Source organism: Anopheles merus, chromosome 3R, assembly GCF_017562075.2.
Source record: "Anopheles merus strain MAF chromosome 3R, AmerM5.1, whole genome shotgun sequence".
Classification (NCBI taxonomy): domain Eukaryota; kingdom Metazoa; phylum Arthropoda; class Insecta; order Diptera; family Culicidae; genus Anopheles; species Anopheles merus.
The window spans coordinates 15,150,753-15,175,264 of NC_054084.1; the positions used below are offsets into that span (position 1 = coordinate 15,150,753).

A 24,512-nucleotide genomic window follows, 5' to 3' on the forward strand; every position below is an offset into this window, starting at 1 on the left:
TTGCTATTTTAAAAATGCATCAGTCGTTTGCCGTCTGCTTAACGAATTCTTTCTATAATCCGTTTAGGTTGAGAGCTTGAGTCATTTGGAACCCGTTTAGTGGTCGTGTAGTGGATTTGTGACACTTGGGTATCGTACTTATAAGGAGTTTGATGCATAAAATGTTTGGGAAAATGGTTTTGTGATTCCTCTGTCAGTATTTTAATTTTTTGTGATTTTCGATAAGAAGAATGAAACATCGGTCTTAGGTTGCTCATTTGTGAACCAGTAGACGTTTCAAAAATCGGCAGGAAAAAAAATAAATGGGCATTTCTGGTCACTCTGCTAGAGATAGCCGGCACACAATGCGCATAGAAGAAAGGGAATGGTTTGTTCGCTGCTTTTATTTGAAGAAAATTTACATTGAACAAAAACATATGCGTATAAAATGACTTTGACTTTTAAAAAAATGAACAAAAAGCTGTATTTTCTAGTTGTATAGCTTTTTTATTGATCTTTTCTTCATTTTGAAATCCCGAGTAGAAGACTCCCTTATGACAGTGGACGCACCGCTTCTCTGCCTTGCTGTACAAACCTTGACGTTTTCAGGGAGAGTTTCCCTGCGCTCCGAAAAAACGTAAACAAACGCAAAACAGTGCATCCGCGAAAATAGTGGTTTTCCATATTTCCACCTCCACTCGCTCTACACAACCGCTCCATTATTCGTTCGATACTTCGCCTGCGAAACCTCACCATGGACGACGAAGAGTACGAGCGGTTCGAAATCACCGACTACGATCTGGCGAACGAGTTCAACCCGAACCGGGGACGCCGCCGGCCGACCAAGAACCAGCAGATCTACGGCGTCTGGGCGGACGATGATTCGGAAAACGAGGGCGACGAGGGCAGCGGTGGCCGGCGCCGTGGACGGATGGGGGGCAAGCAGCCGAAAGACTACTCCGCCCCGATCGGGTTCATTGCGGGCGGCATCCAGCAGTCGGGCAAAAAGCCGGAAAAGGACCGGAACCCGTCCGACGAAGATGATGACGACGAAGGCGATGAGGCGAATGATGCGCGGCCCCGCTTTGGTTCGAAAGCGGCCGCAGCAAACAGCAGTGCAACGTCCTCGGAATCGGAAGACGAAAGACGCCCCCCGCCGCAGGATATGCGCTCGATGGCTGGCTTTCGCACGCTTGGCAGTGGCGCACCACCGAAAGCACAGGGAGGCAAACACGTGGGCAACTGGGAGCAGCATACGCGTGGCATCGGGGCGAAGCTGCTGCTACAGATGGGCTACCAGCCGGGCAAGGGGTTGGGCAAGGATCTGCAGGGCATTTCCGCACCGATCGAGGCGCACCTGCGCAAGGGCCGCGGTGCGATCGGGGCGTACGGGCCGGAGAAAAAGACCGTGGTGGCGGATGCGAAACAGAAGCAAAAGCAGGACGACACAAAGGCGCTGCCGGCTGCAGGTGGCAAGGAGGAGGAAACGTGCCAGTGGCGTAAGGAGGGTGGTAAGCAGAGCAAATCGCGCTACTTCTTCAAATCCGTCGAGGATGTGATCGAGAAGGGCAAGAAGACGGCCACGTACGCACCGTTCGACAAGAGCTCGTCGAAGCTGGCGCAGGTGACGGTGATCGATATGACGGGGCCGGAAAAGCGTGTGCTCAGCGGATACCATGCCCTGGGGCAGGCGAAGGTGGCCGACGAGGAGCTGTACGAGTTGAGCGGGCAGGCGGGCGGGAAACCACCGCCGGCCAAGGAAACGATCCACTTCGCCCTGCCCGAGCTGCTGCACAATCTCAACCTGATGGTGGAGTACTGCGAGCAGGACATAATCACGATCGACAAGCAAAAGTGTGAGGCGAAAGATCGCGAGGAACAGTTGCTGCACGAAAAGCAAAACCTCATCCGCATCAGCGAGCTGGAGAAGGACTACCTGCACACGCTGGACGGAGCGCTCGAGCTGGTGCGCGCACTGGTCGAACCGGCCGGCGGCTCGATCGAACTGGAAGAGTGTGAGCGTATCTTTGTGCGCCTGTACGCCGACTACCCGGCCGAGTGTAAGGAGTTTGGTCTGTCCGACCTGGCCGCGGGTGTCGTGGCCCCCCTGCTAGCGAGCCGCTTACGCGAATGGAACCCGTTCAGCGAACCGACGCGTCATCTGGACATTTTCAAGCGCTGGAAATCGATCCTCGCCTCCTCGCGCACCGACACCGTCAACAGTCTGCTCGACCCCTACTCGGCCGTCGTGTGGAGCGGCGTCGTGCCCAGCATCCGGTCCGCTGCCAGTGAATGGAACCCGCGCGCACACCAGCCAATGATAGCGCTGCTCGATGCGTGGGCACCGCTGCTGCCCGCCTGGATACTGGACAACGTGCTCGAGCAGATCGTGCTGGTAAAGCTTACGGCGGCGGTGATCGAGTGGGACCCGCTCACCGACACCGTCCCGATACACTGCTGGATACACCCGTGGACCGAGCTGCTTGGGCCGAAAATGGAAGGCAACATCTATCCGGCCATCCGGGAGAAGCTGGCCCGCGCCCTGAAGGGCTGGCATCCGGAGGATCGTTCCGCCCGCGCAATGCTTACCCCCTGGAAGGGTGTCTTCGCGGAGGAAGATCTGCAGGTGTTCCTGGCGAAAAACATCATCCCCAAGCTGGAGCTGCGGCTAACCGAGCTGATCGTCAACCCGCTGCAGCAGGATCTGGAAATCTTCAACCAGGTGTGGGAGTGGCACGAGCTCATCTCACCCCTCCAGATGGCCACCGTGCTCGATAAGTACTTCTTCCCGAAGTGGCTCCAAACGCTCGTGATTTGGCTGAACCAGTCGCCCAACTTCGATCAGGTGTCCCGCTGGTACCAGGGCTGGAAGGCTCAGTTCACGGACGACGTGGTGCGCCATCCGAACATAAAGGAATGTTTCCGCAAAGCGCTCGAGCTGATGCAACGCTCCATCGGGCTGGGTGGATCGGGTGCGGGTGGACCGAGCTCTTCGCCGCCGGTGATGGAATCGATACCGCCGCCCCCGAAACCACCGACCGTGACGATGATGGACATGCAGCAGCTAGACACGCAGCCAACGCTCGAGTTTAAGGAGCTGGTGTCGCAGAAGTGTGCCGAACGGGGCATCATCTTCGCGCCAATGCCGGGCAGGAGAGAGCTGGGCAAGCAGGTGTACCGCGTGGGCAAGCTGTTCTGCTACATCGATCGGTCCGTGTGCATCGTTAGTCCGGATGGGGGCGTTAGCTGGACGCCGATATCGTTGGCGGCGCTGCTCGAGCGAGCGGTCAGTGGGTGAATTTATGGTATTTATTGTAAGAGCAACATACTAGTTCGGTAAAATAAAACTTAACTAACTTTAATAGGAGTAGAAATGTTCGGGTTAAATTATGGTTCCTTACGTTGAGGGGACAATTTGAAAAAAGATATTAAAAACCTAAAGATTATTAGTTTTCATTGAATTGTTCAATAAGCATATTATTTCCCGAACCTATCTCAAGCTACTCTCAAGGTCCATTTAGTGATACAAATTGAGCTAAAATTCCCGAATTTCTACGCATGATTTTAAAACACATTCACTGTATCGGTACCAGGGTCCGAACAGGTTCATGATTCGTTTCAGAACCGAAACAGATCCTGCTGCAGTTCCTAGACCGGAATACTATCGGGAGCTGTTTGAGGACCGGTGCAGGTAAAGGATCACTTACAGGATCAGTATGGGTACGTGAACGGTTCCAGTACCGGTACTAACTCACTGTCAGTACCAGGATCAGTACAGGTTTTGGGCCATTTTAAAGGCCAGCATGGGTTCCAGGGTCAATTTCGGTTCTAAAACTGATATGGACTCAGAATTCTTTCCAGGTCCGGTATAAGTACGGAATCGGTTCCAGGTCTGACAGAATCGGATTGGGCTCAGATCAGTTCCCAGACCAATATGGATTCAAGAGCAGATTCTGAATGGTTTTAGGTTCGTGACCAATTCCAGGTCCGGAACAGGTTCGTGAACAGTTCCAGGACAGTTATGGGTTCAGCGTCAGTACCAGAACGGGTATGAGTTCGTGATCAATCCCAGGGCCGATACGAATTCGGCATCAGTTGGGTTCAAGACCAGTTTCACAATCGATATGAGTTCTCGATCAGTTCCAGAGTTATGAGTTTGTGATCAGGTCAAGGACAATCATGGGTTCGGTATGAGTTTTAGGTCGATTCCAGGATTGGTATAGGTTCGGTACCAGCTCCAGGACCGATATGGATTAAGCATTTCTTCCATGGTATGGATTAAGAATTAACATGTATTAGTTTGTGATCGGTTCCAGGATTGGTATAGGTTCTAGGCCATTGCAAAAGCCGTTATGGGTTCAGATCAATTCCAGGACCAATATCGGTTCATAAGCGGTTATGGAACAGGAATGGTTTCAGCATCAGTTCCAGGTCTGCTTTAAGTACGGAATCGGTTCCGAGACCGACATGAGTTTGATATCTGTTCCGGAACCGCTCGGAATTTGCTCAGATCAGTTCCGAGACCAATATGGGTGCAACTAAAGTTCCAGGATGGTTTTAGGTTCGTGATCGATTCCAGGTCCGGTATAGGTTCTTCAACAGTTCCAAGACAGTTATGAGATCAGGGTCGGTTCTAGGTCCGGTATGGGTTCAGTATCATTTTCAATACATGCCATGGGTTCTGTATCAGTTCCAGATTCGGTATGAGTCAAGTCAAGGACAGTAAACTCCTGTCCTAATATTGAAATAGGACCTTGCCCGTTGAAGTAAATAAGTAATAATAATAATAATAATAATAATAATAATAATAATAATAATAATAATAATGATACTAATAGTAATAATAATAATAGTTATAATAATAATTATAATAATAATTATAATAATAATCATAATAGTTATAATAATAATGATGGGTTCAAAGTCAGTTCCAGAACCAGCATGAGTCGATTCAAGAACAGTAATAGGTTTGGTGTAAGTTCCGAGATCGGTATAGGGTCGGTATCAGTACCAGTACCAATATGGATTCAGCATCAATTCCAGTCCCGGTAAGGGTTTAGTGCCAGTTCCAGGTCCGGTGTGAGTTCATGGCCAATTCCAGGACCGGTATGGGTACCGGTTCCCATAACAGGTATGGGTTTATGATAGATGTGGGTGAATGATCAGTTACAGGGCTGGTCGATTTCGGTTAAAGATCAAAGGTTCGTCAATCGTCGTCCGCTCATTTGGATTGGGTTTGGTGGCCTTTTGGTTTAGCGTGCTTTTCGGAGTTGAGTAATAATGTTGTTGTCTAGCTATTATTCCTCTTCTTCTATTCTTGGCGTAAACGTCCTACGCAAACATGCTGCCGGCCTATACAGGCTTCCGAGACTTTATTGAGTACCACCACGCAGCCGGATATAGTCAAGACCTTGCTACGAGGTGGACGGTCCATTCTGGGCTTTAACCCATGACGGGCACGTTATTGAGTCGTTCGAGTTGACGACTGTACCACGGGATATTATTGAAAAAACTTTTTTAAACAAATTGGCGACCTAGTCCTGTATAACTGATGCTAAATATTTCTAATTTTTTATCTTTAGTCCATGTAGTTTCCAAAGTCCAACGAGAATCGATTTCAATTACGCTTGAGTCTGTGTTTATTAATTCATTAAATATTCGCTAATTCAATTCAGCTGCTTAACACAGCGATAGTTCATCGTAACATACCAACGTGCCTTTAAAGCGCATAATAATACTAATTAAATTTAAATTAGAAACAAACCCCTAATTCAACAAATTCTATGCTTCGTTCGGAGTACCTATTTGCTCACTTTTTGCTGCTTCGCTTTTTAAGCAGCGCCTTAAAGATAGCCTTACACCAAAACTCGTACGCCTGCTCCATCACCCCCTCCACGTACGCCCGGTCGTAATCGATCCAAATCTGCGTAATATGCCTCGTCGTTTCAAAATCCAGCGCTGCCACCGCCAGCAGCGCCTTCGGCCGATGCGTAACGTGCATCTGCAGCTGTATCTGCGCAAAGTACTTCGGGGACAGCTTCGCCACGTCCACGTAGCACTCGTGCGTTCGCTCGGTGTAGGGGCACTTGATCTCGAGCACAAACTCGTCGCAGATACCGTCGGGTGAGGCGCCCATCCACGGGCAGGCCGGGTCCAGTATCAGGCCCGTATCGCGCAACCCCGGATACTGTTTGCGCAGCTCGGCCAGCACGTGCCCCTCGAGATCGGTGCCCCGCTTCATGGCCATGGAAAAGCCGGACGAAACGCCCATAACTTTGTTCTTCAGCGAACCATTCAGCATGGTGCAGCGGGATGCTTCGTGCATGCGGGACGCGGTAATGCGACCGATGCGCAGCTCGTGCCACAGATCCGTGTCGGCTTGCTCGATCGTGAGCAGTGGGATGGAGTCGCACACATCGCCATCGGCGCCGGCCATACGTTCGGTGCAGAAGCGCAGAAATTCGTCCACACTGTCGCCTGAGAAGTCGCGGATCAGCTGTACCATGGACAGCTGGCGTGCCCTTTCCACCTGTTCCGGTGTGATGAGACCGGGCTGCTTCTGGACCTTCTTCAGTACGGACGGCAAAGGTGGGTCAGCAGTAGCTGCCGGTACCGCCAATAATTGTTTGTTTAAGTCGAGTCGTTGCAACAGCACGCGCAACTCCCGGTTGACCAAGCGCTTCTTGGACGTGTGGCCTACGGTTACGCTGTTGTTTTGATCGTTTTCCGCCGGCGGTGGTACATTCTGCAGCTGCTGATGGTGCTGTACCAGGGACAGGAAGGTCGGAATGGCGCTACACTCCTCTGAAAAGGGCAATACAGACGAGCAGTTAATAAATGTTTCCATTAACACAAGAAGAAGATGTGAAATACAAACTCTCCACTGTGCATTTGATGCAGCTGACGGAGCTAAAAAACTGCCGATTGCCCTTAAATTTCATCACGATCGTGTGTTGCTGCCCCTGTCGCTTCTGGCGCCGTACCGACTTCCCCAACTCCACCACTTCGGCCGTGACCGTGTGTTCCGTCAATTTGTTGTTTCCGGAGACATTTTCGTCAACCGCTACAGACATCACGGTGATGTTTCCGAAGGTTTTTTTAGGTGCTTTGGAGCTAAAATAGTGTTAAAAACAAAAGGAAGGTAAATTAAAGAAGCTTCCGGCTTCACGCCCGTTGACGCCATTGCAGGGAATGAACGTGTACTTTCGTGTACGGCTCAGCTGGACCGCACTGTTGCACAGATTGCTCTCCTCCAGAGCCATTTTCACCATCTCCAGGTCCAGGTCCAGTTTGGATATCATCACCACCAGCTTCTTATCGGCGGTTGCCTTCATTTTCTCCATGTTTTGATGAGTTTTTCACTGTTTTTTCCCTCAACCGCTCTGAAAAACGGTTTGTGTTTGCTGCCGGTACACCACACATACGCAATGCCGCCAAATTCAACCGAACCGAACTGTTCTAAACAAAGCAACTGTCGTATCAACTGTGGTAATTTTGGACTGTTTTCTGACAGCAGTGTTGCCAGTATGCGAGTGGAATTGATGTTTTGCTTGAGATTTTTTGAAAAAGACAATATTTTTCGCTTTTCAATCACTTTTAATGCGTGAAGATTTATTTGAAAATTTTGAGACACTAAAATGAATTTGTTTTACCAACATTTCATTTAAATTTTCAATTTTCCACCCACCGTCCAGTGTTGCCAAACAGCTGCCCACACCAACGATCGTTCAGTGGCGCGCTTCGGCGTATTTAACGAAAACCAAACTGTCATCGCCGCACGAAAAAAAGAGAGAGAGAAAGAAAGAGAGAGCGAGAGAGCAAAAAAGAATGGAACCAACACCAATTTCTAAGATGGCGCCGAAGTAAGCTGCAGCAAAACTGGTGCTGGTGCAAAATTCGATCGACTGGACTGGCTTGCAAGCGCTTCCCCCTTGTTCCCGTTGGTAAACAACAATAGCAGCGCACCACCGATGTGCCAGCAGTGCGTTAGTTTTCGGTGATTTCGTCTCACGATCGCGCTCTCCTGTGTATCTCCTGCGGAAACCGTGCCGTTTGTGTGTGTGTGTGTGTGTATGTGTGTGCGTGCGTTGCGAGTGTCACACACAGCCTTGGAGCACCTTCTTCACCCCGGGGCACGGCGAAAGAAAATGGCGTCGACAGCCAAGTGTTGAGTGGAAAATTTTCGCTACAGTGCCCGAGCGTGTGGCGCCAATTTGAAGGGCCCAACGTACCCTTTCCGGGCCGGAAACGGTCGCATTCGATTCGTCACGGTGTCGCGCACGTTCTCAGCCACATTTCCATATGGTAGAAGCATTTTTCCCCTACACCGCCGAAGAAAACACTGCTAAAAAGCGTAATGAGCCAGGTAAGGTGTAGCACGGTTTTGTGGGGCGTTTTGTGGTGCGATGGTTTTAATGCAATACTTTGTCCTTTCCGTTTTGTTTCGAGCCTCTCGTGTCTGGCCGCCCGTGCGGGGGCCGTTGGTGGGCTGGGTGTGGCGTACGGGCCGTGGCAGCGGCAGCACCCAGCAGACAGCGGCGCAGCGTTAGTGCTTCCAGCGTGTGGATTGGGGCGCACACTGGCCTAGATGGTGGAACATTCCGGCAGCTCGTGCGCCGAAACTGGCCACTGTTCCACCCTGGATCGTCGTCCATTCGGTTGCCCCAGTTTCGGCGCGTCCGCGGAGGCCCGTTTTGCCCAAATCGAAAGGGGACCCTTTTTCGCAATTTAAGCCCAAATCCCAAGCGTGTAGGGTAAAACGGTACCCGAAAGCCGTTTCTAGCGTCCGGAGCCGGTCCCTGGGCAGGTTTTCTGTCCCGGGTGCGATTTGTGCCCTTCCGTGTGCCCGTCACCGTGGCACACGCCACGTGGAACGTTCTAGATCACGCGACCCTAGCGACGGGAGACGGTTTTTGGGGCCGATTATTGTGATTTTTGCCGGCGGAAAAGCATCGCCCGGCGGTGGTTCCCGGTCGAATGGCGACATCCCGGTGGCTGTGGCCCGTAAAATGCCGTTTTCAGTACCTTTCGTGATTACGTAATCGGTGTTCTTTGTCCCCCCCGGGCGTGTAGTGAACAAAGCGGCACTTAAGGGCGGTGTGGAAGATTCGCGAATCGGGCCTGCCGGGAACCATCCCGGCCGTCCGCACCGGGTTTGTCTGTGATTGTGGAGCTTTTTGCTGCATTGCTGCCATGTTTTAACCATTTTTCGGTGTTTTATTGCTAGTTTTCACGTTATTGCGTCGTAAAATGTGTGCAGTGAGCCGGATTGGTGCTTTTAAAATGGAAGAAATTGGCGAAAAACAAGCTTTTTTGGCGATTTTTGGACGATTTTTGCAGTGCAGCTAATGCTATTCGGTTCAATCGGGTCATTTTCAAAGAGAAGCACTGCATTTATTGGATTTTAAAAGAGGATCTTTACCTCAAGCGTTGAATTTCTCAATTTAGAAGTGATTTTTGGAGCGAAATTGATCATTTTTTGTGCTTTTTCAAGTGATCGTGAGTTGGTGCAATGCTGTATGACTGTAATGTGATAAATGCTGGCTAATTAAACGTGCGGTGGAAAGTACTAACACGGTTGCAATGTTACATCCTGCCATGGTCCCATTTAATGTAACAGAATTTCCCCTTTTTAAAAGCTTTGTAGCGCTGCCGATCTATAGTGAAACTGAAAACGAAACGAAATATACATTGGGAGTAAAGATAATGTTTTTTTTTATATTATTGTTGTTAAAGCCATCAGCTCAGCAATTTCGAAACACGGATTGACTTAAGAACACGTTTGTACACACTTTTTTTTAGGATTAATTGTGTGATTTTACCTTTAAAAAGACAGTTTCATCCCTAACAAACATTTAACACGATACTATACGGCTCTGCTTTCCCATGTTTTGCAGACAAAAGAGGATAAAAGTGATTCGGAAAATGAATCCAGCAGCGGTGGCAGTAAAAGTGGCTCTTCCTCCGACTCCGAGAGCGAATCCGGATCCGGTTCGTCCAGCTCGAGCTCGAGCGACAACGAGCACGACGCGTCCAACAACAATGGGTTGAGCCGGAACACCAGCGGCACGACATCCACCACTACCCACAACACATCCACCGGTTCGAGCGGAAGCGATTTGCGCAACTCGCGGACAGAGAATGGACTTTCCGACAGCAAATCCAGCCTCAACCGGCACGATGAGGAAGAGGAGGAGGAGGACGACGACGATCGGAACGACTCCGATGAGGACGCATCGATGGGCGGTGGCAATGAGCGGGTAGGCGCTGGCGCTAACCATCATACGCATACGCACCCATCGGCGCAAAACAGTCACAGTAGGCCTACGGGTCGAAGCTCGTCACACTCGGGCAGCGATTCGGAGGAGAGTGGGGGAGAGGAGCCCGGACACACAAACGGACCGGATGGGCACAATGCATCCGGCGTCAATCACAACAGCGATTCGGACAACAGTGCAAGCAAACCGAGCAATACCAGCCGACAGCAAAGCGATGACGACGATGACGAGGAAGAGGAGGATGATGATGAGGAGGAGGAGGAAGACGATGAGGACGAAGATGAGGAGGAGGAGGAGAATGGGACGAGAACAGCAACACCAAAGGCCGAACAACGCCTTGCTGCGGGGGTAACGGCACCGTCCGTTCCGCCGCCCCCGGATGAGGACGATGACGACGAGGAGGAGGAAGACGAGGATGAGGATGAGGAGGAAGCGCAACAATCCTCAAAAAGCAGCTACGATGTGAGTAGCAAATGTCGCCTACTGTGTGTGTGTGTTTTGTTAGGGTTAATTTGTTTTTTTTTGTTTCCCTTCACGTGAACCGAAAACGCAGGACGAGGATTACGCGGCCAACAAGCTGAGGCGCAAAAGTGCGCGAAAGAAGGCGGTGGCCGCAGCCCGGAAACGACCCGCCGCCCAGCCCACGTCGAAAGCGAAGAAGAAGAAAAGGTAATTGCCTTATCATAATGTAAATTTAAAGGTTCATCTCGACGCAAATTCTAAGACGCATTAATGAAAGGTCGAGTGAAATAGAAGAAAAAAAAAAACCAAAAAAGTTTCTGCATTTTTCGGTGCGTAACGCGCGGGCAGTTTGATGCGCAGAATCGCCAATGCGCTCTCTTATGCGTAAATCTAAATTTATCTTACGCCGCAGCATCGTCTGCCGCCGCGTTTGATCCGTAACCTCGAACTTTCGCCTCGCCTTCGTTTGCTAATTGGTTAAAATGTTGTTGTTATTCTTTTTTCTTTTTCTTTTTCTTTCCCTTCCTCCCACCCTTCCACTCACCAGCTCCAACAATCGATGGAAATCGGAAACGTCCGAAAGTGATGGCAGCGATGGAGATTCGGACGATTCGCGGGAGCAGCGCCACCGGCGGAAACCTTCCGGCGCAGCGGCGGCGGCGGCAGCAGCAGCGGCAGCGAAAAAACGTTCCACCACATCCAATGCCAAATCGAAGGCAGCGGCAGCGGCAGCCTCGAAGAAGAAGAAAGCGAACGCGTACAGCTCGGACGACGGCAGCAACAGCGACGACGATCGGAAACGATCCTCAGCGGCGACGCGCCGGAAGAACAACACCGTCAGCTACAAGGAGGAGAGCGGCGACGAGCCGACGGACAGCGACGACCTGCTGGAGGTGGACCAGGAAGCGGAGGAGGCTGCGGCGGCCCTGGCCGCCGAGGAGGAGAAGGCGGAAACGATCGAGCGCATCATCGGGCGGCGGAAGGGCCGACGGGGTGCGACCGGTGCCGTGACGACGGTGTACGCGATCGAGGAGAACGGCGACCCGAACGTGCTCGGGGGCGAGCGGGAGGACGAGGAGGAGGAACAGTTTCTGATCAAGTGGACGGGCTGGTCGTACCTGCACTGCACCTGGGAGTCGGAGGAGACGCTGCGCGAGCAGAAGGTGAAGGGCATGAAGAAGCTGGAGAACTACATCAAGCGCGAGCAGCAGCTGGAGTACTGGCGCAAGTATCAGGCCGGCCCGGAGGACATCGACTACTACGAGTGCCAGCAGGAGCTGCAGCAGGATCTGCTGAAAAGCTACTACCACGTGGAGCGCATCATTGCGCAGGCGAACAAGGCGGAGGAGGGCGACAGCGGGCTGGAGTATCTGTGCAAGTGGGAGTCGCTGCCGTACTCGGACTCGACCTGGGAGGATGCCGGGTTGATCCGGCGCAAGTGGCAGCAGAAGATCGTGGAGTTTCACGAGCGGGAGGAGTCGCGCCGGACGCCCTCCAAGCACTGCAAGGCGATACGGTACCGGCCGAACTTTAAGCACCTGAAGCAGCAGCCCGAGTATCTGGGCGAGGAGCGGGGCCTGAAGCTGCGCGACTACCAGATGGACGGGCTGAACTGGCTCATCCTGACGTGGTGCAAGGACAACTCGGTCATCCTGGCGGACGAGATGGGGCTCGGCAAGACGATCCAGACGATCTGCTTCCTCTACTACCTGTTCAAGTCGCAGCAGCTGTACGGGCCGTTCCTGTGCGTGGTGCCGCTCAGCACGATGCCGGCCTGGCAGCGGGAGTTCGGCATCTGGGCGCCGGAGCTGAACGTGGTCACGTACCTGGGCGATGTGCAGTCGCGCGAGATCATCCGCCAGTACGAGTGGTGCTACGAAAGCACGAAGAAGCTCAAGTTCAACGCGATCCTCACCACGTACGAGATACTGCTGAAGGACAAAACGTTCCTCGGCTCGATCGGGTGGGCCTCGCTGCTGGTGGACGAGGCGCACCGGCTGAAGAACGACGATTCGCTGCTGTACAAGGCGCTGAAGGAGTTCGACACGAACCACCGGCTGCTGATCACCGGCACGCCGCTGCAAAACTCGCTCAAGGAGCTGTGGGCGCTGCTGCACTTCATCATGCCGGAGCGGTTCGAGTCGTGGGACGACTTCGAGCGCAACTACGGCAACACGACGAACGACAAGAGCTACACCAAGCTGCACAAAGAGCTGGAACCGTACATACTGCGCCGGGTGAAGAAGGACGTGGAGAAGAGCCTGCCGGCGAAGGTCGAGCAGATACTGCGCGTGGAGATGACGTCGATCCAGCGGCAGTACTACAAGTGGATCCTGTCCAAAAACTTTGACGCGCTGCGCAAGGGCATGAAGGGTTCGGTCGGCACGTTTCTGAACATCGTGATCGAGCTGAAGAAGTGCTGCAACCATGCGGCGCTGACGCGCCCGATCGAGTTCGAGACGCAGCGCAACAGCCAGCAGGACGTGGTGCAGCAGCTGCTGAAGGGTTCGGGCAAGCTGGTGCTGCTCGACAAGCTGCTCTGCCGGCTGAAGGAAACGGGCCACCGGGTGCTGATCTTCTCGCAGATGGTGCGCATGCTGGACATACTGGCGGAGTACCTGCAGAAGCGCCACTTCTCCTTCCAGCGGCTGGACGGCAGCATCAAGGGGGAGCTGCGCAAGCAGGCGCTCGACCACTTCAACGCGGAAGGCTCGACCGACTTTTGCTTCCTGCTGTCGACGCGGGCCGGCGGGCTGGGCATCAATCTCGCGACGGCCGACACGGTCATCATCTTCGACTCGGACTGGAACCCGCAGAACGATCTGCAGGCGCAGGCCCGCGCCCACCGGATCGGGCAGAAGAACCAGGTGAACATTTACCGGCTCGTGACGGCCCACTCGGTGGAGGAGAACATCGTGGAGCGGGCGAAGCAGAAGATGGTGCTGGACCACCTCGTCATCCAGCGGATGGACACGACCGGGCGCACCGTGCTGGACAAGAACGGGGGCAGCAACACGTCCAACCCGTTCAACAAGGACGAGCTGTCGGCGATCCTCAAGTTCGGCGCGGAGGAGCTGTTCAAGGAGGAGGAGGACGGGGACGAGGAGCTGGTGTGCGACATCGACGAGATACTGCGGCGGGCGGAGACGCGCGACGAGGCGCCCGGCATGCCGGGCGACGAGTTGCTGTCGGCGTTCAACGTCACGACGTTCGATTTCGACGAGGACAAGGTCGTGTCGGGGGCGAAACCGATCGGCGGGGCGCCTGGTGGGGGCGCCGCCGACCAGGACCAGGACACCAAGGACTGGGACGAAATCATTCCAAAGTCGTACCGCGAGCTGGTGGAGGCGGAGGAGCGCGACCGGGAGATAAAGGATCTGTATCTGCCGCCGCGCCGGCCCGCGGTGAAGCCGGGCGGCAACAGCCAGCACGGCGGCGAGCCGGACGGCCGCAAGGGCGGTGGGAAGGCGGGCGGCAAGAAGCGAAAGGGAGCGGCCGACGAGGACAGCGACGAGGCGATGGATTCGGACGGTGCGAGCGGGGCCGAGGATGGCAAGGCGAAGCGATCGCGCGGCCGGCCCTCGAACAAGGAGAAAATCAACGGCTTCTCCGACGCCGAGCTGCGGCGGCTGATCAAGAGCTACAAAAAGTTCCCCGCCCCGCTGAAGCGGCTGGAGGCGATCGCGTGCGACGCCGAGCTGCAGGAGAAGCCGCTGTCCGATCTGCGGCGCGTGGCGCAGCTGCTGCACGACCGCTGCCTGCAGACGATGCGCGAAATAGCGAAAGACGCGGAGGCGGAAGCGGGCGGGAAGCATCACGGTGGCGGCAGCGCGGCTGCTGCCGCCGGGGCCGACGCGAAGAAGAAGTGCGCCCGGGCGGCGTACTCGAGCAAGATCGGGGGCGCCTCGTTCAACGTGAAGACGATGATGCAGTGCGTGGAGGAGCTGCAGCCGCTGGACGAGGTGATACCGAGCGATGCGGCCGAGCGGGCCCGCTGGACGCTGAACATCAAGACCCGGCCGCCCAACTTCGACGTGGACTGGGGCGGGGAGGACGATTCGCGGCTGCTGCGGGGCATCTACCAGTTCGGCATTGGGTCGTGGGAAGCGATGAAGATGGACCCGTCGCTCGGGCTGGCGGACAAGATACTGTCGAACGACGCGAGCCGGAAACCGCAGGGCAAGCATCTGCAGTCGCGCGCCGAGTATCTGCTGAAGGTGCTGCGCAAGACGCTCGAGCTGAAGCGCGGTCCCTCGAAGCCGCGCAAGCAGCGCAAGCCGAAGGAGATGAAGTCGTCGCTGGGCGGGGCGGGCGTTGCGCTGGTCCCCGTGGTGAGCAGCCCGATGCGCGATGGCGGTGATGCGTCGTTCAGCTGCTCAATTTCGGCCACGATAGCGGCCGTCGCCGCCGGGGAGGATGTCACGATGGGCGGTGGTGTGGTGGCCGGTGGCAATGGGGCGGGTGGCGCTGGAACGGCCGCGCTGGGAGGTGGTGGAGCGGTTGCTCCCGGTGGAGGAGCGTCTGGCGGCGCGGTGGTCGGTTCGACTGAAGAGAAAAAGACTGGTAGCAAAATTAAAAAACTGTCAGAATCGGACCATCATCATCATCACCATCATCACCATCATCACAACCATCACCATCACGACGAGCATTCGAACGGATCGCGGGCGGCGGATGAGCATGCGGCAGTGGGGTCCTCCAATCATGCCGCGCCCGCCCCGGACAAGAAGGACAAAAAGAAATCCAAAAAGGATCGGCAGAAAGATGCCAAGAAGGACAAGAAGAACAAAAACACGGGGCCGATGCATTTCACCGCGAACAATGAACCGTGCGCCCTGAACATACTGGGCGATCTCGATCCGACCGTGTTCAATGAGTGCAAGGAAAAGATGCGCCCGGTGAAGAAGGCGCTGAAAACGCTGGACAACCCGGACGAGTCGCTGTCGCAGGAGGAGCAGCTGCGGCAGACGCGCGCCTGCCTGCTGAGCATCGGCGACCAGATCAACCTGTGCCTGGCCGAGTACCGCGATCCGGAGAAGGCGAAGGAGTGGCGCAGCAACCTGTGGTACTTTGTGTCGAAGTTTACCGAGTTCGATGCGCGCAAGCTGTTCAAGCTGTACAAGCACGCGCTCAAGCGTTCCGAGGGGTCGGCCGCGTCCGGCGGGGAAGCGGGCGGTGGTGGTGGCACCACAAACTCAACGCCTGTTAAGGGAGACGGCAGTGGTGGGAAGGGCAGGAAAGCTGGCACGAAGAAAGACAACGGGCACGGTGAGGCTGGTGCGCCGCCGGGCGACAGTGCGGACGAGGGCAAGGGTGGTGGGTCGCGGCGCGATCGAAAGGAGAAGAAGCGGCACCATCATCACCATTCGCACCATCCGGGCGGCGGTATTGGCGGTCCGATTATGAGTGATTCGGCGCTGCAGCAGCGGGAACGCTACCAACAGCAGCAGCAGTCGGCGGTCGGCGGTGATAATAGCCATCACGGGTCGGATGCGGTTAGTGCTGGTGGCCCGAAGGACGATAGCTCATCCACGATGCATTCCAAACGGCGGCTTGAGGAGGGAGAGTACGACGAAAATAGCAAAGAGTACAAACGGCTGCACGGCGATAGTCGGTAGGTGGTGGACGAAGAAAATCCATCTAAAACCAGGAAGCAATGTGTGTTAATGTACTCTCTTTCTATTCGGTTTGCGCAGCAGCAGTCATCGGGATCGGGACAAGAAGTGGGACGAGTACGGGCCGGAGCGGGACCGCATGCGAAACGTACCACCATCGTCCAGGGGCAGTGCACCGGGTACGCCGCAAAGCATGCGCGGCGCTTATCCGGACGAACGGAGCCCAGCCCCGTACCCAGCCGATGGCGGTGCCTGGCGTGATCATCGGTAGGTAGCAGCAAAGAGAGGGCAGACAAGTAAGCAAGATTCGAAATACTAATTTTGTTTGTCACTCGCTTTACGGTGTAGTTTCGGGCCGGATCATAAACGGGACCGGTACGACGGTTACGGCAGCAGCAGACACTCCTCCTCCTCCGGTGGCTACCATCGCGATCGGGACCGTGAGCGCGATCGAGATCGGGATCGAGATCGGGAGCGGGACCGTGATCGGGACCGTGACAGGGATCGCGATCGTGACCGGGTTTACAAGGACAAGCGAAGGTAAGATCGTTTTTTCTTTTTTAGTTTTGTAGTACTCACAGTGGGACTCCGTTTATCCGGGTAGCTTTTATCCGGCTATTCTATCCGTCTTTTTGAGAAAAGACAGTTCAATACCAAGGTGTGAACGTTGCGTGCTGAGGAGGATATTTAAAAAAATCGTTATCAAAGCACAATGTCCTTATGAAAAAGACTAAAATTCATGCAACATTTCAAACATTTTCATTTAACAAACATGAAGTTGATGAAAAACTTCGTGTATCCGGAAGAGGTGGAGTCCCGATGAGCCCGGATAAACGGCGTTCCACTATAATTAGTATAAATTTTCACTTCCAAATGTCAAATTTCAGTGATCGAGTGAAAGTGAAGGTGAAATTTTTAATTTCTTTAATTCATTTTTTATTGTATCATAATGTGATCATAATTGTCATTAATCATTTATAGAGACTTTGGGTCTCGCGACTACTCGTTGGGTATAGTTGGCAAGAATCCAATCCGACTCCGATAATTTCGGAACCGACCGAGTTCAGAATCTCCCGGAGTCTTTCGGAGTTGTTCGGAGTCGTTCGGAGTACGAGTCATCCGGATTCGTTCCAAGTCCGAGTCATCCGGGGTCGTTCGGAGTCGTCCCGTGTCGTTCGAAATCGTCCAGAGTCGTTTGGATTCACCCGGAGTCGTTCGGAGTCGAAGTCGTCTGGAGTCTTCTGGGGTTGGCCTTCGAAGCAAAGGCATGTATACGAAGTGCACGCGCAAAGTGAAAGACGATGAAACACAATGAAATGAAATGCCTGATCACAAGCACATTGCACCGGACGGTTTCTGTTGACTCCGACCGACACCAATTCCGGTCGACTCCGACTCCAAACGACCCCAAACGATTCCAAACGATTCCGGGCGTCTCCAGATGACTCAGAACAACTCTGGATGACTCCAAACGACTCCGGGCGACTTCTGAGGACTTCGAATAACTCCGCCTGCCGACTCCGACTCAAGGCGATTCCGGACGGCTCCGGATGACTCCGAACGGCTCCGAACAACTCCCGACGACTTCGGACGACTCCGGACGACTCCGGACGACTTCGGGCGATTCTTGACGGCTCCAGACGACTCCAGACGACTCCGGACGACTTCGACTCCAAACGATTCCGGGCGACCCCAGACGACTCAGAACAACTCCAAACGACTCCAAACGACTTCGGGCGGCTTCTCGGGACGACTCCGAATAACTCCGGAAGATTCTAGACGACTCCGATCGTCTCCGGATGACTCCGTCTCCAAACGACTCCGGGTGACTCCGAACGACTCCGTACAACTCCGGACGACTCCGGACGACTCCGTACGTCTCCGACTCCGGCGGAACTAGTGATTCAGATTTTATCGGAGTCGGAATCGGACTAACAATAGCCGGAGTGGGATCGGAGTCATGGGTGCGCTCCAAAAAACATCTCATTAGAAAGGATAATGCATTCCTGAACTATTCCCACTAAAATTATGTATACAAAAAAGTTAAATTGAAACGAAAATTAAATTTAACTTTCTCATTATATAAGGCAATGTAAATAGTTAAAAAATAGAATATTCTTTCATTTTATATTTAAAGCCTTACATCTTCATGAATATTTTGTGAGACATCCTCTATAAATCACATTCCACATGAACTTTTACTCGAATCGCTCAGTTTAATTTAAGCCTTAAAGGATTGTTCTATCCCTGAAATTTGAATCATAATTGTGTTTAACTCATTTTAATAATATAATTGTTTTCACTGTCTTACCAGGTACCCTCCACCCGGTTCCGGTGGCTATTCCGGTGGGCACGGTTACGGTATGTCCCCGTCCGGGGGCTACTATCCGCCCGGTAGCGACAGCTCCTACCGCTATCCGATGGGCAGTGGTGGTGGCGGCGGCGGCGGCGGCGGCGGTGGCTATCCTCCCTCTTCGCGCCCGTCCGGCACAGCACCACCGGTCGCGGTGGTAATGCCCACCGGGGCCGGTGGTGGCGTGGTGGCCGCCCCCGGTGTAGTGGTACCACCCGCGGACTATCTGGACTATCGACGTTCGGAGTACGATCGAAGGCCTCCGCCAGCGGCAAATAATTAACTTAAACACCCTGCACCAGCGCGCCCCGTTGTTGTTTGTTTGTTTGTTCTCCTCAAAACAAAAAAAAAAACCCCAGTACTCATCGAATTGGTGAGATCGAACGAGATCCATCGTTTCCTTCGTCCCTTCGGTCACGCATCCATCCGCAAGGTGGGGGCAAAGAGAGTATTGTAAATAGTGCGAAGCAAGCGGAACGTTTGGCAACTGTTACTGTAAAACGTGTGTACCATTTGCATATACATATATTGTACGGACCGGAATAGTCGCGCTCGAAAGCGTGGTAAAGTGTGGTGTGTACAGTTCTCGGAAGTAAGAAGAGGAAGTGAAGATGGAATCGGTGGAAAACGTCATCGTCGTCACGTCGTCACGTCGTAGACAATTGTATGTGTGTATAGTGAACAGGAGTGAAAATCACTTAAATTTAAGATAATGTTTAGAAGATTACGCATAAGAAAGCGAGAAAAGAGAAAGAGAACGTGAGAGAAAACGAATCCCTAAAAGGAGCTACTATAGGATTAGTGTAGCCGAATTGGTCTAGGTTTACTCTCATTGTGTGTATCTATATCTGCCTCGATTTTAGGGTGCTAAGCCGTGAAGACCACTTAGAAGAATGTGTGAAAGTTGCGAGCGAGAGAAAGAGAGAGTGAGAGAGAGAAAGTATGAAATGGGAATGAGCGCGCTTGTGTGTGTGTGTGTGTGTGTGTGTGTGTGTGTGTGTGTGTGATGATAATGTAAGCAACAAAACAAACATAGTGTTTAATTGCGAATGCATGTGGAAATCATTTTTAATTTGTATTAAGTGAAAACAAAAAAGGCTAGAATGAAATTATTCACTTTAAAACAACAAACCCCCCACAAAAAAAAAGATCGAAAACACACGCGCACACACACATCTCATGCAAATCAAAAAGTGGAAACCATTTTATCGTGGATTTAGTTGCGAAATGCTCACCCCACACCCCACACACTCCCACACAAAACATCCCGCAGCATCCAATGTGCGATGTTATAATAATAAGTAAGGTTTAATTTATTTTACGCGAAAAAAGCCCGGTTTAATAAGCAATAGAATCTATTAGGTACCTCCTTTTTATACCGCCCTAGAGAATATAGTAGCCATGCAAACAAAAAGCAGCTGAAGAAGAAGAAGAAGAACAGTCAATGATGAAAGTAATGTGAAGCCGAACCGAAAACGATTTTGCTTTAGCGTGGATTTACGAGGGTATACGCCTTTACCATCGTTTTCCTCCTCCCTATTTTTGCTTTACCCCGTTGCGCACCCCATGCGCAAGAGACACATATCGGGGCGGGCTTGCGCAAGCACACGTGGGGCGCGCGCATCGAGATGAACGCACGTGTCCGTTTTGTTGGGTTGTAATTGATCAATCTCATTTTTCTTTGCCGTTTTGCTATCCGTTTTTTTATTTTGACTTTCTTTAGGCTTTTCAAAAAGCTGGCTTTCCTTCGATTAGAGGATCTTTTCTTTTTTTTTTATATATATATTACATCCATCCACGGCACGGACAAAAGTGCATGAAGAAACACTAACGGCTTCTGTGTACGGCACGAAATGATTGTGATGTTATGCTCTAAGTTTTACAGTGCGTACGAAAGACACGACAGGCAAGCCAAGGAGGTGGTGGAGGAGGAGGAGGAGGAAAGCTAAATCAATGGACTACCAAGTGTACCGGGCGAAGCGCAAAATCAATCAGCCTTTCTGCCCCTCCACAAGTGAGCACGATCGACTCCGGGTGCGGGCGTTATACGATAGACACAACTCTTCCACAAATCCATATGGCGCGCAGGAAGCAGGAAATAGGAACGGGCAAGCACATCCAGAGACAGCCAAGTTATACGTATTTAGAAAGCAACCGGTGCTACTACCACTAGCATCGGCCAGTTTCTTCAGGGGGCATTATTCAGGAACGAGAGAGAGAGAGAAGATAGCAACAGCATAGCAATAGAACATCTAGGGTATGTACAGTTACAACAACAAAAAAGCTCTATATATATACATAAAGATACATAACATATACGTATAGGAAACGTGTGGAGACGCGGAAAAGTGGAAGATGATGAACCAGGAAAAAAGGCTTTAGCAAGGTAAGGAGAACAACACGTAGAGAGATAACGGAATAACACAACAAAACCCTTGTGCTAATAACGAAATTTGAACAACAAATGCAGTTACATTTGATTCTATACACAAATAAACGAAAGGAAAATTATTCTTGAATTATTCTGCAACGTGAAATTTGTCTGCTTTTCGGTTTTGTGGATGTCGCATTCTGGGTGCAAATAGTGAATTTTTGATGCTTCGTACAGCCACGGATGGTTTGTATGGTCGTAACTGTCATTTTGAATTTATTGGACGAACGGTAGCAAAACGTTTTCAAACAAACTTGAACAACCAATTTACATAAAGCTAGTAGATGTTGTAATAAAATTTGATAACAAATGACTTTTCTAATATTAGTGCATAACGGTCATTTTGAATTGAGTTGCCGATTTAAAAAAAGGTAATGCAATTTGTCCACTGCAGCCAACCACGATTCCGTCACACCCGCATGACCCACCTGGGCGTCCCGCTGTGCATCGCTGGTGTTAGCGCCTTTTTGGAAGCTTTCGGTAAAAACAAGAGGAAAAACGCAAACCCTCCCGGAGTGGGCGCACAAGTTTTCGCGGTTCGCGGTCGCCGTTTTGCATTTTTTGTGTTTGGTGTGGCGAAAGCCAACAGTATACGGGAGTGCCAAAAAGAAAGGAAGGGGAAAAAACGTGGAAATTGTGTAGTTCTGTGTAATAGCTGCATTTTCTTCCGTGCCGTCTTCTGACGAATGGCGACGACGGTCTCGTAGGCAGGGCTGTTGTGCAGCAGCGCGCAGTAGGCGGCGAAGAAATACGACGAGTCTGTGGGTGAAAAGATGTGGGAAGCTACGACGACGGTGCTGCAGCAGCAGTTCTTTCTTATCAGCCACATTTGGGAGTGATTATTGTGTAATGAGGCAGTGTATTTCGGTGGCGTTTGCAAAGTGTTGTTGAGTTGAAAATTTAGTGGCCGCGCGGGGGTGCTTTTGGGGGCAAGATTCGTTCGGTGCGGTTTTTGGTGCGTTGTGGCACGCGAGTGATTAAGTGGTTTCTTAAACATCTGAGCAGCAGCGGGTCCTTTCTGCCTCCTGTGCATGCTGCGATGGTGCGCGGTTGACAATGTCATGTGAATGCATTTGCCACGGGAGTTTTGCACAGTACACAGCAGCGCAATCCAGTGCAGTAGCGTTCCGCCATCGTGTTCTCTCTGGTGGGGAAATTAACTTCCATTTCCATGCGCTTTCTACCAGCGGGTAAGTGTTTTGTTTTCTTTGGCTTTTTGGAGGTAAACAAATTTCCCTTTCTGCGCGGTGTTGTGTGTTGTGGTCAACGTGAAACGATCGCGTGCTGCTGTGGGCGACAACAACGAGCAATTTGTCCCTGAAAATCGGCGCGGAATGGGAGCTATTTTTTTGGTGGGGCCGTTCTAGAAATAATGTTGACCTAATTCTTGCTCGGTTGTTGCTGCTCCATTCGTGGCCAAAAAAAAAAATATCCATAGGCAAATGGGTGGTATGTGGTAGCTAATGGTAAATTAATTGGATACACCACACTCCATGTGGTGTTGTACATATTGTTCAAGCGAATGGTGAGATAGGTGATTGTGTTTGTGTTCTGTTTAAATGCATTCTGGATGCAGATGCATTTTTCCTCCTTTTCATGAAACGGAGTGAAGAGAGCGAGTGACAAGAAAAAAAACAAAAAAACAACCAAAACAGTCCAATTTTCTTTCCCGAGCTGTCAAACTTCAGCGCGAAAGAACCCTCTGGAAAATAACCTGTTGGTACGTCCACATCGTTGTGGTGTTGGAAGGGTTTTCACATATTCGTTACTTTTATTTTGTTTTTCTGGCGAATGTACGACGAATTTTCTGACGAAATTGTTCTTCTGGTGAACCAATGCTTTATTGTTTTTTAAGTGAAATTATCGAGTACCAAATAACACTTTATGGTATAGTTAAAACAAAATTTGCTTTAAATAGTTATCGTGAAACGGATAAAACATTACGGTACGTTTTATATTTGCCCTGTAATTTGCATTTAGAAAGAGAAAATGCACCATTGATGGTTGTTTGTTTATTTGACATTCCTACCCCCCCGGCTCATGTCAACAACGGTCCGATGCACTATGGGTATGCTGTGCGGACATACGAAATAAAAAGCTTTTTTTTATTTTTTTTATTCATTTACATTAAAAATTTGCTATCGATTGATTTGTAAAATTATGTATGAATAATTCGGCATTATAGCCGTTGTAGATTCCAACGACCAAAGACCAAATGATGTTTGGTCTCATTAATTCATTGGTTGAATTGTCGCAACTGGTGAGCTGGAAACCTGAAAACAGCGCTGATTTTTATCTATTTTCCGGAACGGCCAGCATCACCAACGCAAGCAGTTGATTTTGAACCAAATACGCATATTTAAAATTTGTGTTTTTTTGCTATAATTTCAATTTTACTCTATTAGTCAATACTGTTGCGATGAGCGATGAGATTTTTGTCAACCGCAATAGATCCTGGAACACGATCCTTTAACCTGCCACCGCTGCTATACATGTAGGTAGAGTACAGTTGTTCACTAAGTTTGTTTCCTTAGCAAACGACTAATGGCAGGCCCCAGGGCCTGCCACCGACATTCGGGAAAGTTCACTGTGGACTACCATCTTGCTAAACGTGTTAAATGTGGCATAACGTGAGTGTCCCTAGTGTCACTCTTTTGTTACCTTGGAGCTTGGTAGAAATAGTTGAGAATACATATATTATTGTAAAGGACGTCATTATACAGATAGAGAATTCAATAGTCGAACGCTTTAGTGTTGGCATGCTTTTCAGTTGAACGCTCGATAGTTGCGTGAAAAATCAATTAAAAAGCATGCGTTTGTATTTGAAAAATTCATTTCACATGTATTTTTATTTTAAATCAAAATAGTCCTCAGCAATGTTGACTTGAGAACCGATGTCATCCGCGCTTTGGGAAGTTTGGATAATTTAGTGATGTCAAATTCTTATCGCAGTATTCATACAGCATTGTTCATATAATGTTAAATTAAGCGCCATGTAAACATCCAGAAATAGTTACATTATATGCTGCTTGACTTGTGCTGAATTTAATAGAAATTGGTACCATTCGTAGCTATTTTTCCATTGGAAAAAATAAGTTAATTTTAGCGAGTTTTAAAATAATATAAGCATTGTCAAAACATAGCACGAATCATTTTTGGTGAAAATTTCCCCTTCATCTAAAGCCAAATGGGATGATAAGAAGAATATCGAGTTTTTTTGCATTAACGTAGCGCAAATTGTTATCGCATTGAAGTACAGCATTTATTCGCAGTACGCGATATTCGATATACGCGAATTTGCAGTGCGTGATTCCTCTAAATTGGAAAGCTCCATGTGTTTTTTGGAAATATTTTGATATTTTGAAATATTGTATGCTCTTTTTGAATGTCACTAA

General features: G+C 50.9%; 4 protein-coding genes across 5 annotated transcripts in view; 3 read left to right on the forward strand and 1 right to left on the reverse strand.

Annotated features, from left to right (window-relative positions):
- The first annotated feature begins 561 nt into the window (after positions 1 to 561).
- Positions 562 to 3,407, forward strand: LOC121597363 (septin-interacting protein 1). Its single transcript, XM_041923075.1, has one exon. The coding sequence runs from the start codon at positions 734 to 736 to the stop codon at positions 3,275 to 3,277; it is 2,544 nt and encodes an 847-aa protein (XP_041779009.1). The 5' UTR covers positions 562 to 733; the 3' UTR covers positions 3,278 to 3,407.
- A 2,187-nt stretch (positions 3,408 to 5,594) lies between these two features.
- On the reverse strand, positions 5,595 to 7,454 carry LOC121596296. Its single transcript, XM_041921107.1, has 3 exons — positions 7,183 to 7,454; positions 6,857 to 7,092; positions 5,595 to 6,783 (listed from the first exon to the last, which is right to left on the reverse strand). Exons 1-3 carry the CDS (start codon positions 7,320 to 7,322, stop codon positions 5,789 to 5,791), a joined length of 1,371 nt encoding a protein of 456 aa, XP_041777041.1. The 5' UTR covers positions 7,323 to 7,454; the 3' UTR covers positions 5,595 to 5,788.
- Positions 7,455 to 7,799: 345 nt separating this feature from the next.
- On the forward strand, positions 7,800 to 21,205 carry LOC121595398 (chromodomain-helicase-DNA-binding protein 1). 2 transcript variants are annotated; one of them, XM_041919335.1, is made up of 7 exons: positions 7,800 to 8,344; positions 9,876 to 10,718; positions 10,810 to 10,925; positions 11,266 to 16,332; positions 16,415 to 16,600; positions 16,682 to 16,873; positions 18,648 to 21,205. In XM_041919335.1, exons 1-7 carry the CDS (start codon positions 8,336 to 8,338, stop codon positions 18,967 to 18,969), a joined length of 6,735 nt encoding a protein of 2,244 aa, XP_041775269.1. In that variant the 5' UTR covers positions 7,800 to 8,335; the 3' UTR covers positions 18,970 to 21,205. The 2 variants fall into 2 exon arrangements, with proteins under 2 accessions (XP_041775269.1, XP_041775271.1); XM_041919337.1 differs by having other exon boundaries at positions 16,418 to 16,600.
- A 382-nt stretch (positions 21,206 to 21,587) lies between these two features.
- The window catches only part of LOC121595155 (inositol-pentakisphosphate 2-kinase), a 110,626-nt gene continuing 107,701 nt past the window's right edge, over positions 21,588 to 24,512 (forward strand). Inside the window, exon 1 of the mRNA XM_041918833.1 lies at positions 21,588 to 22,307. The gene's annotated coding sequence lies outside the window, so the exon portion shown is untranslated. The remainder of the gene's footprint in view (positions 22,308 to 24,512) is intronic.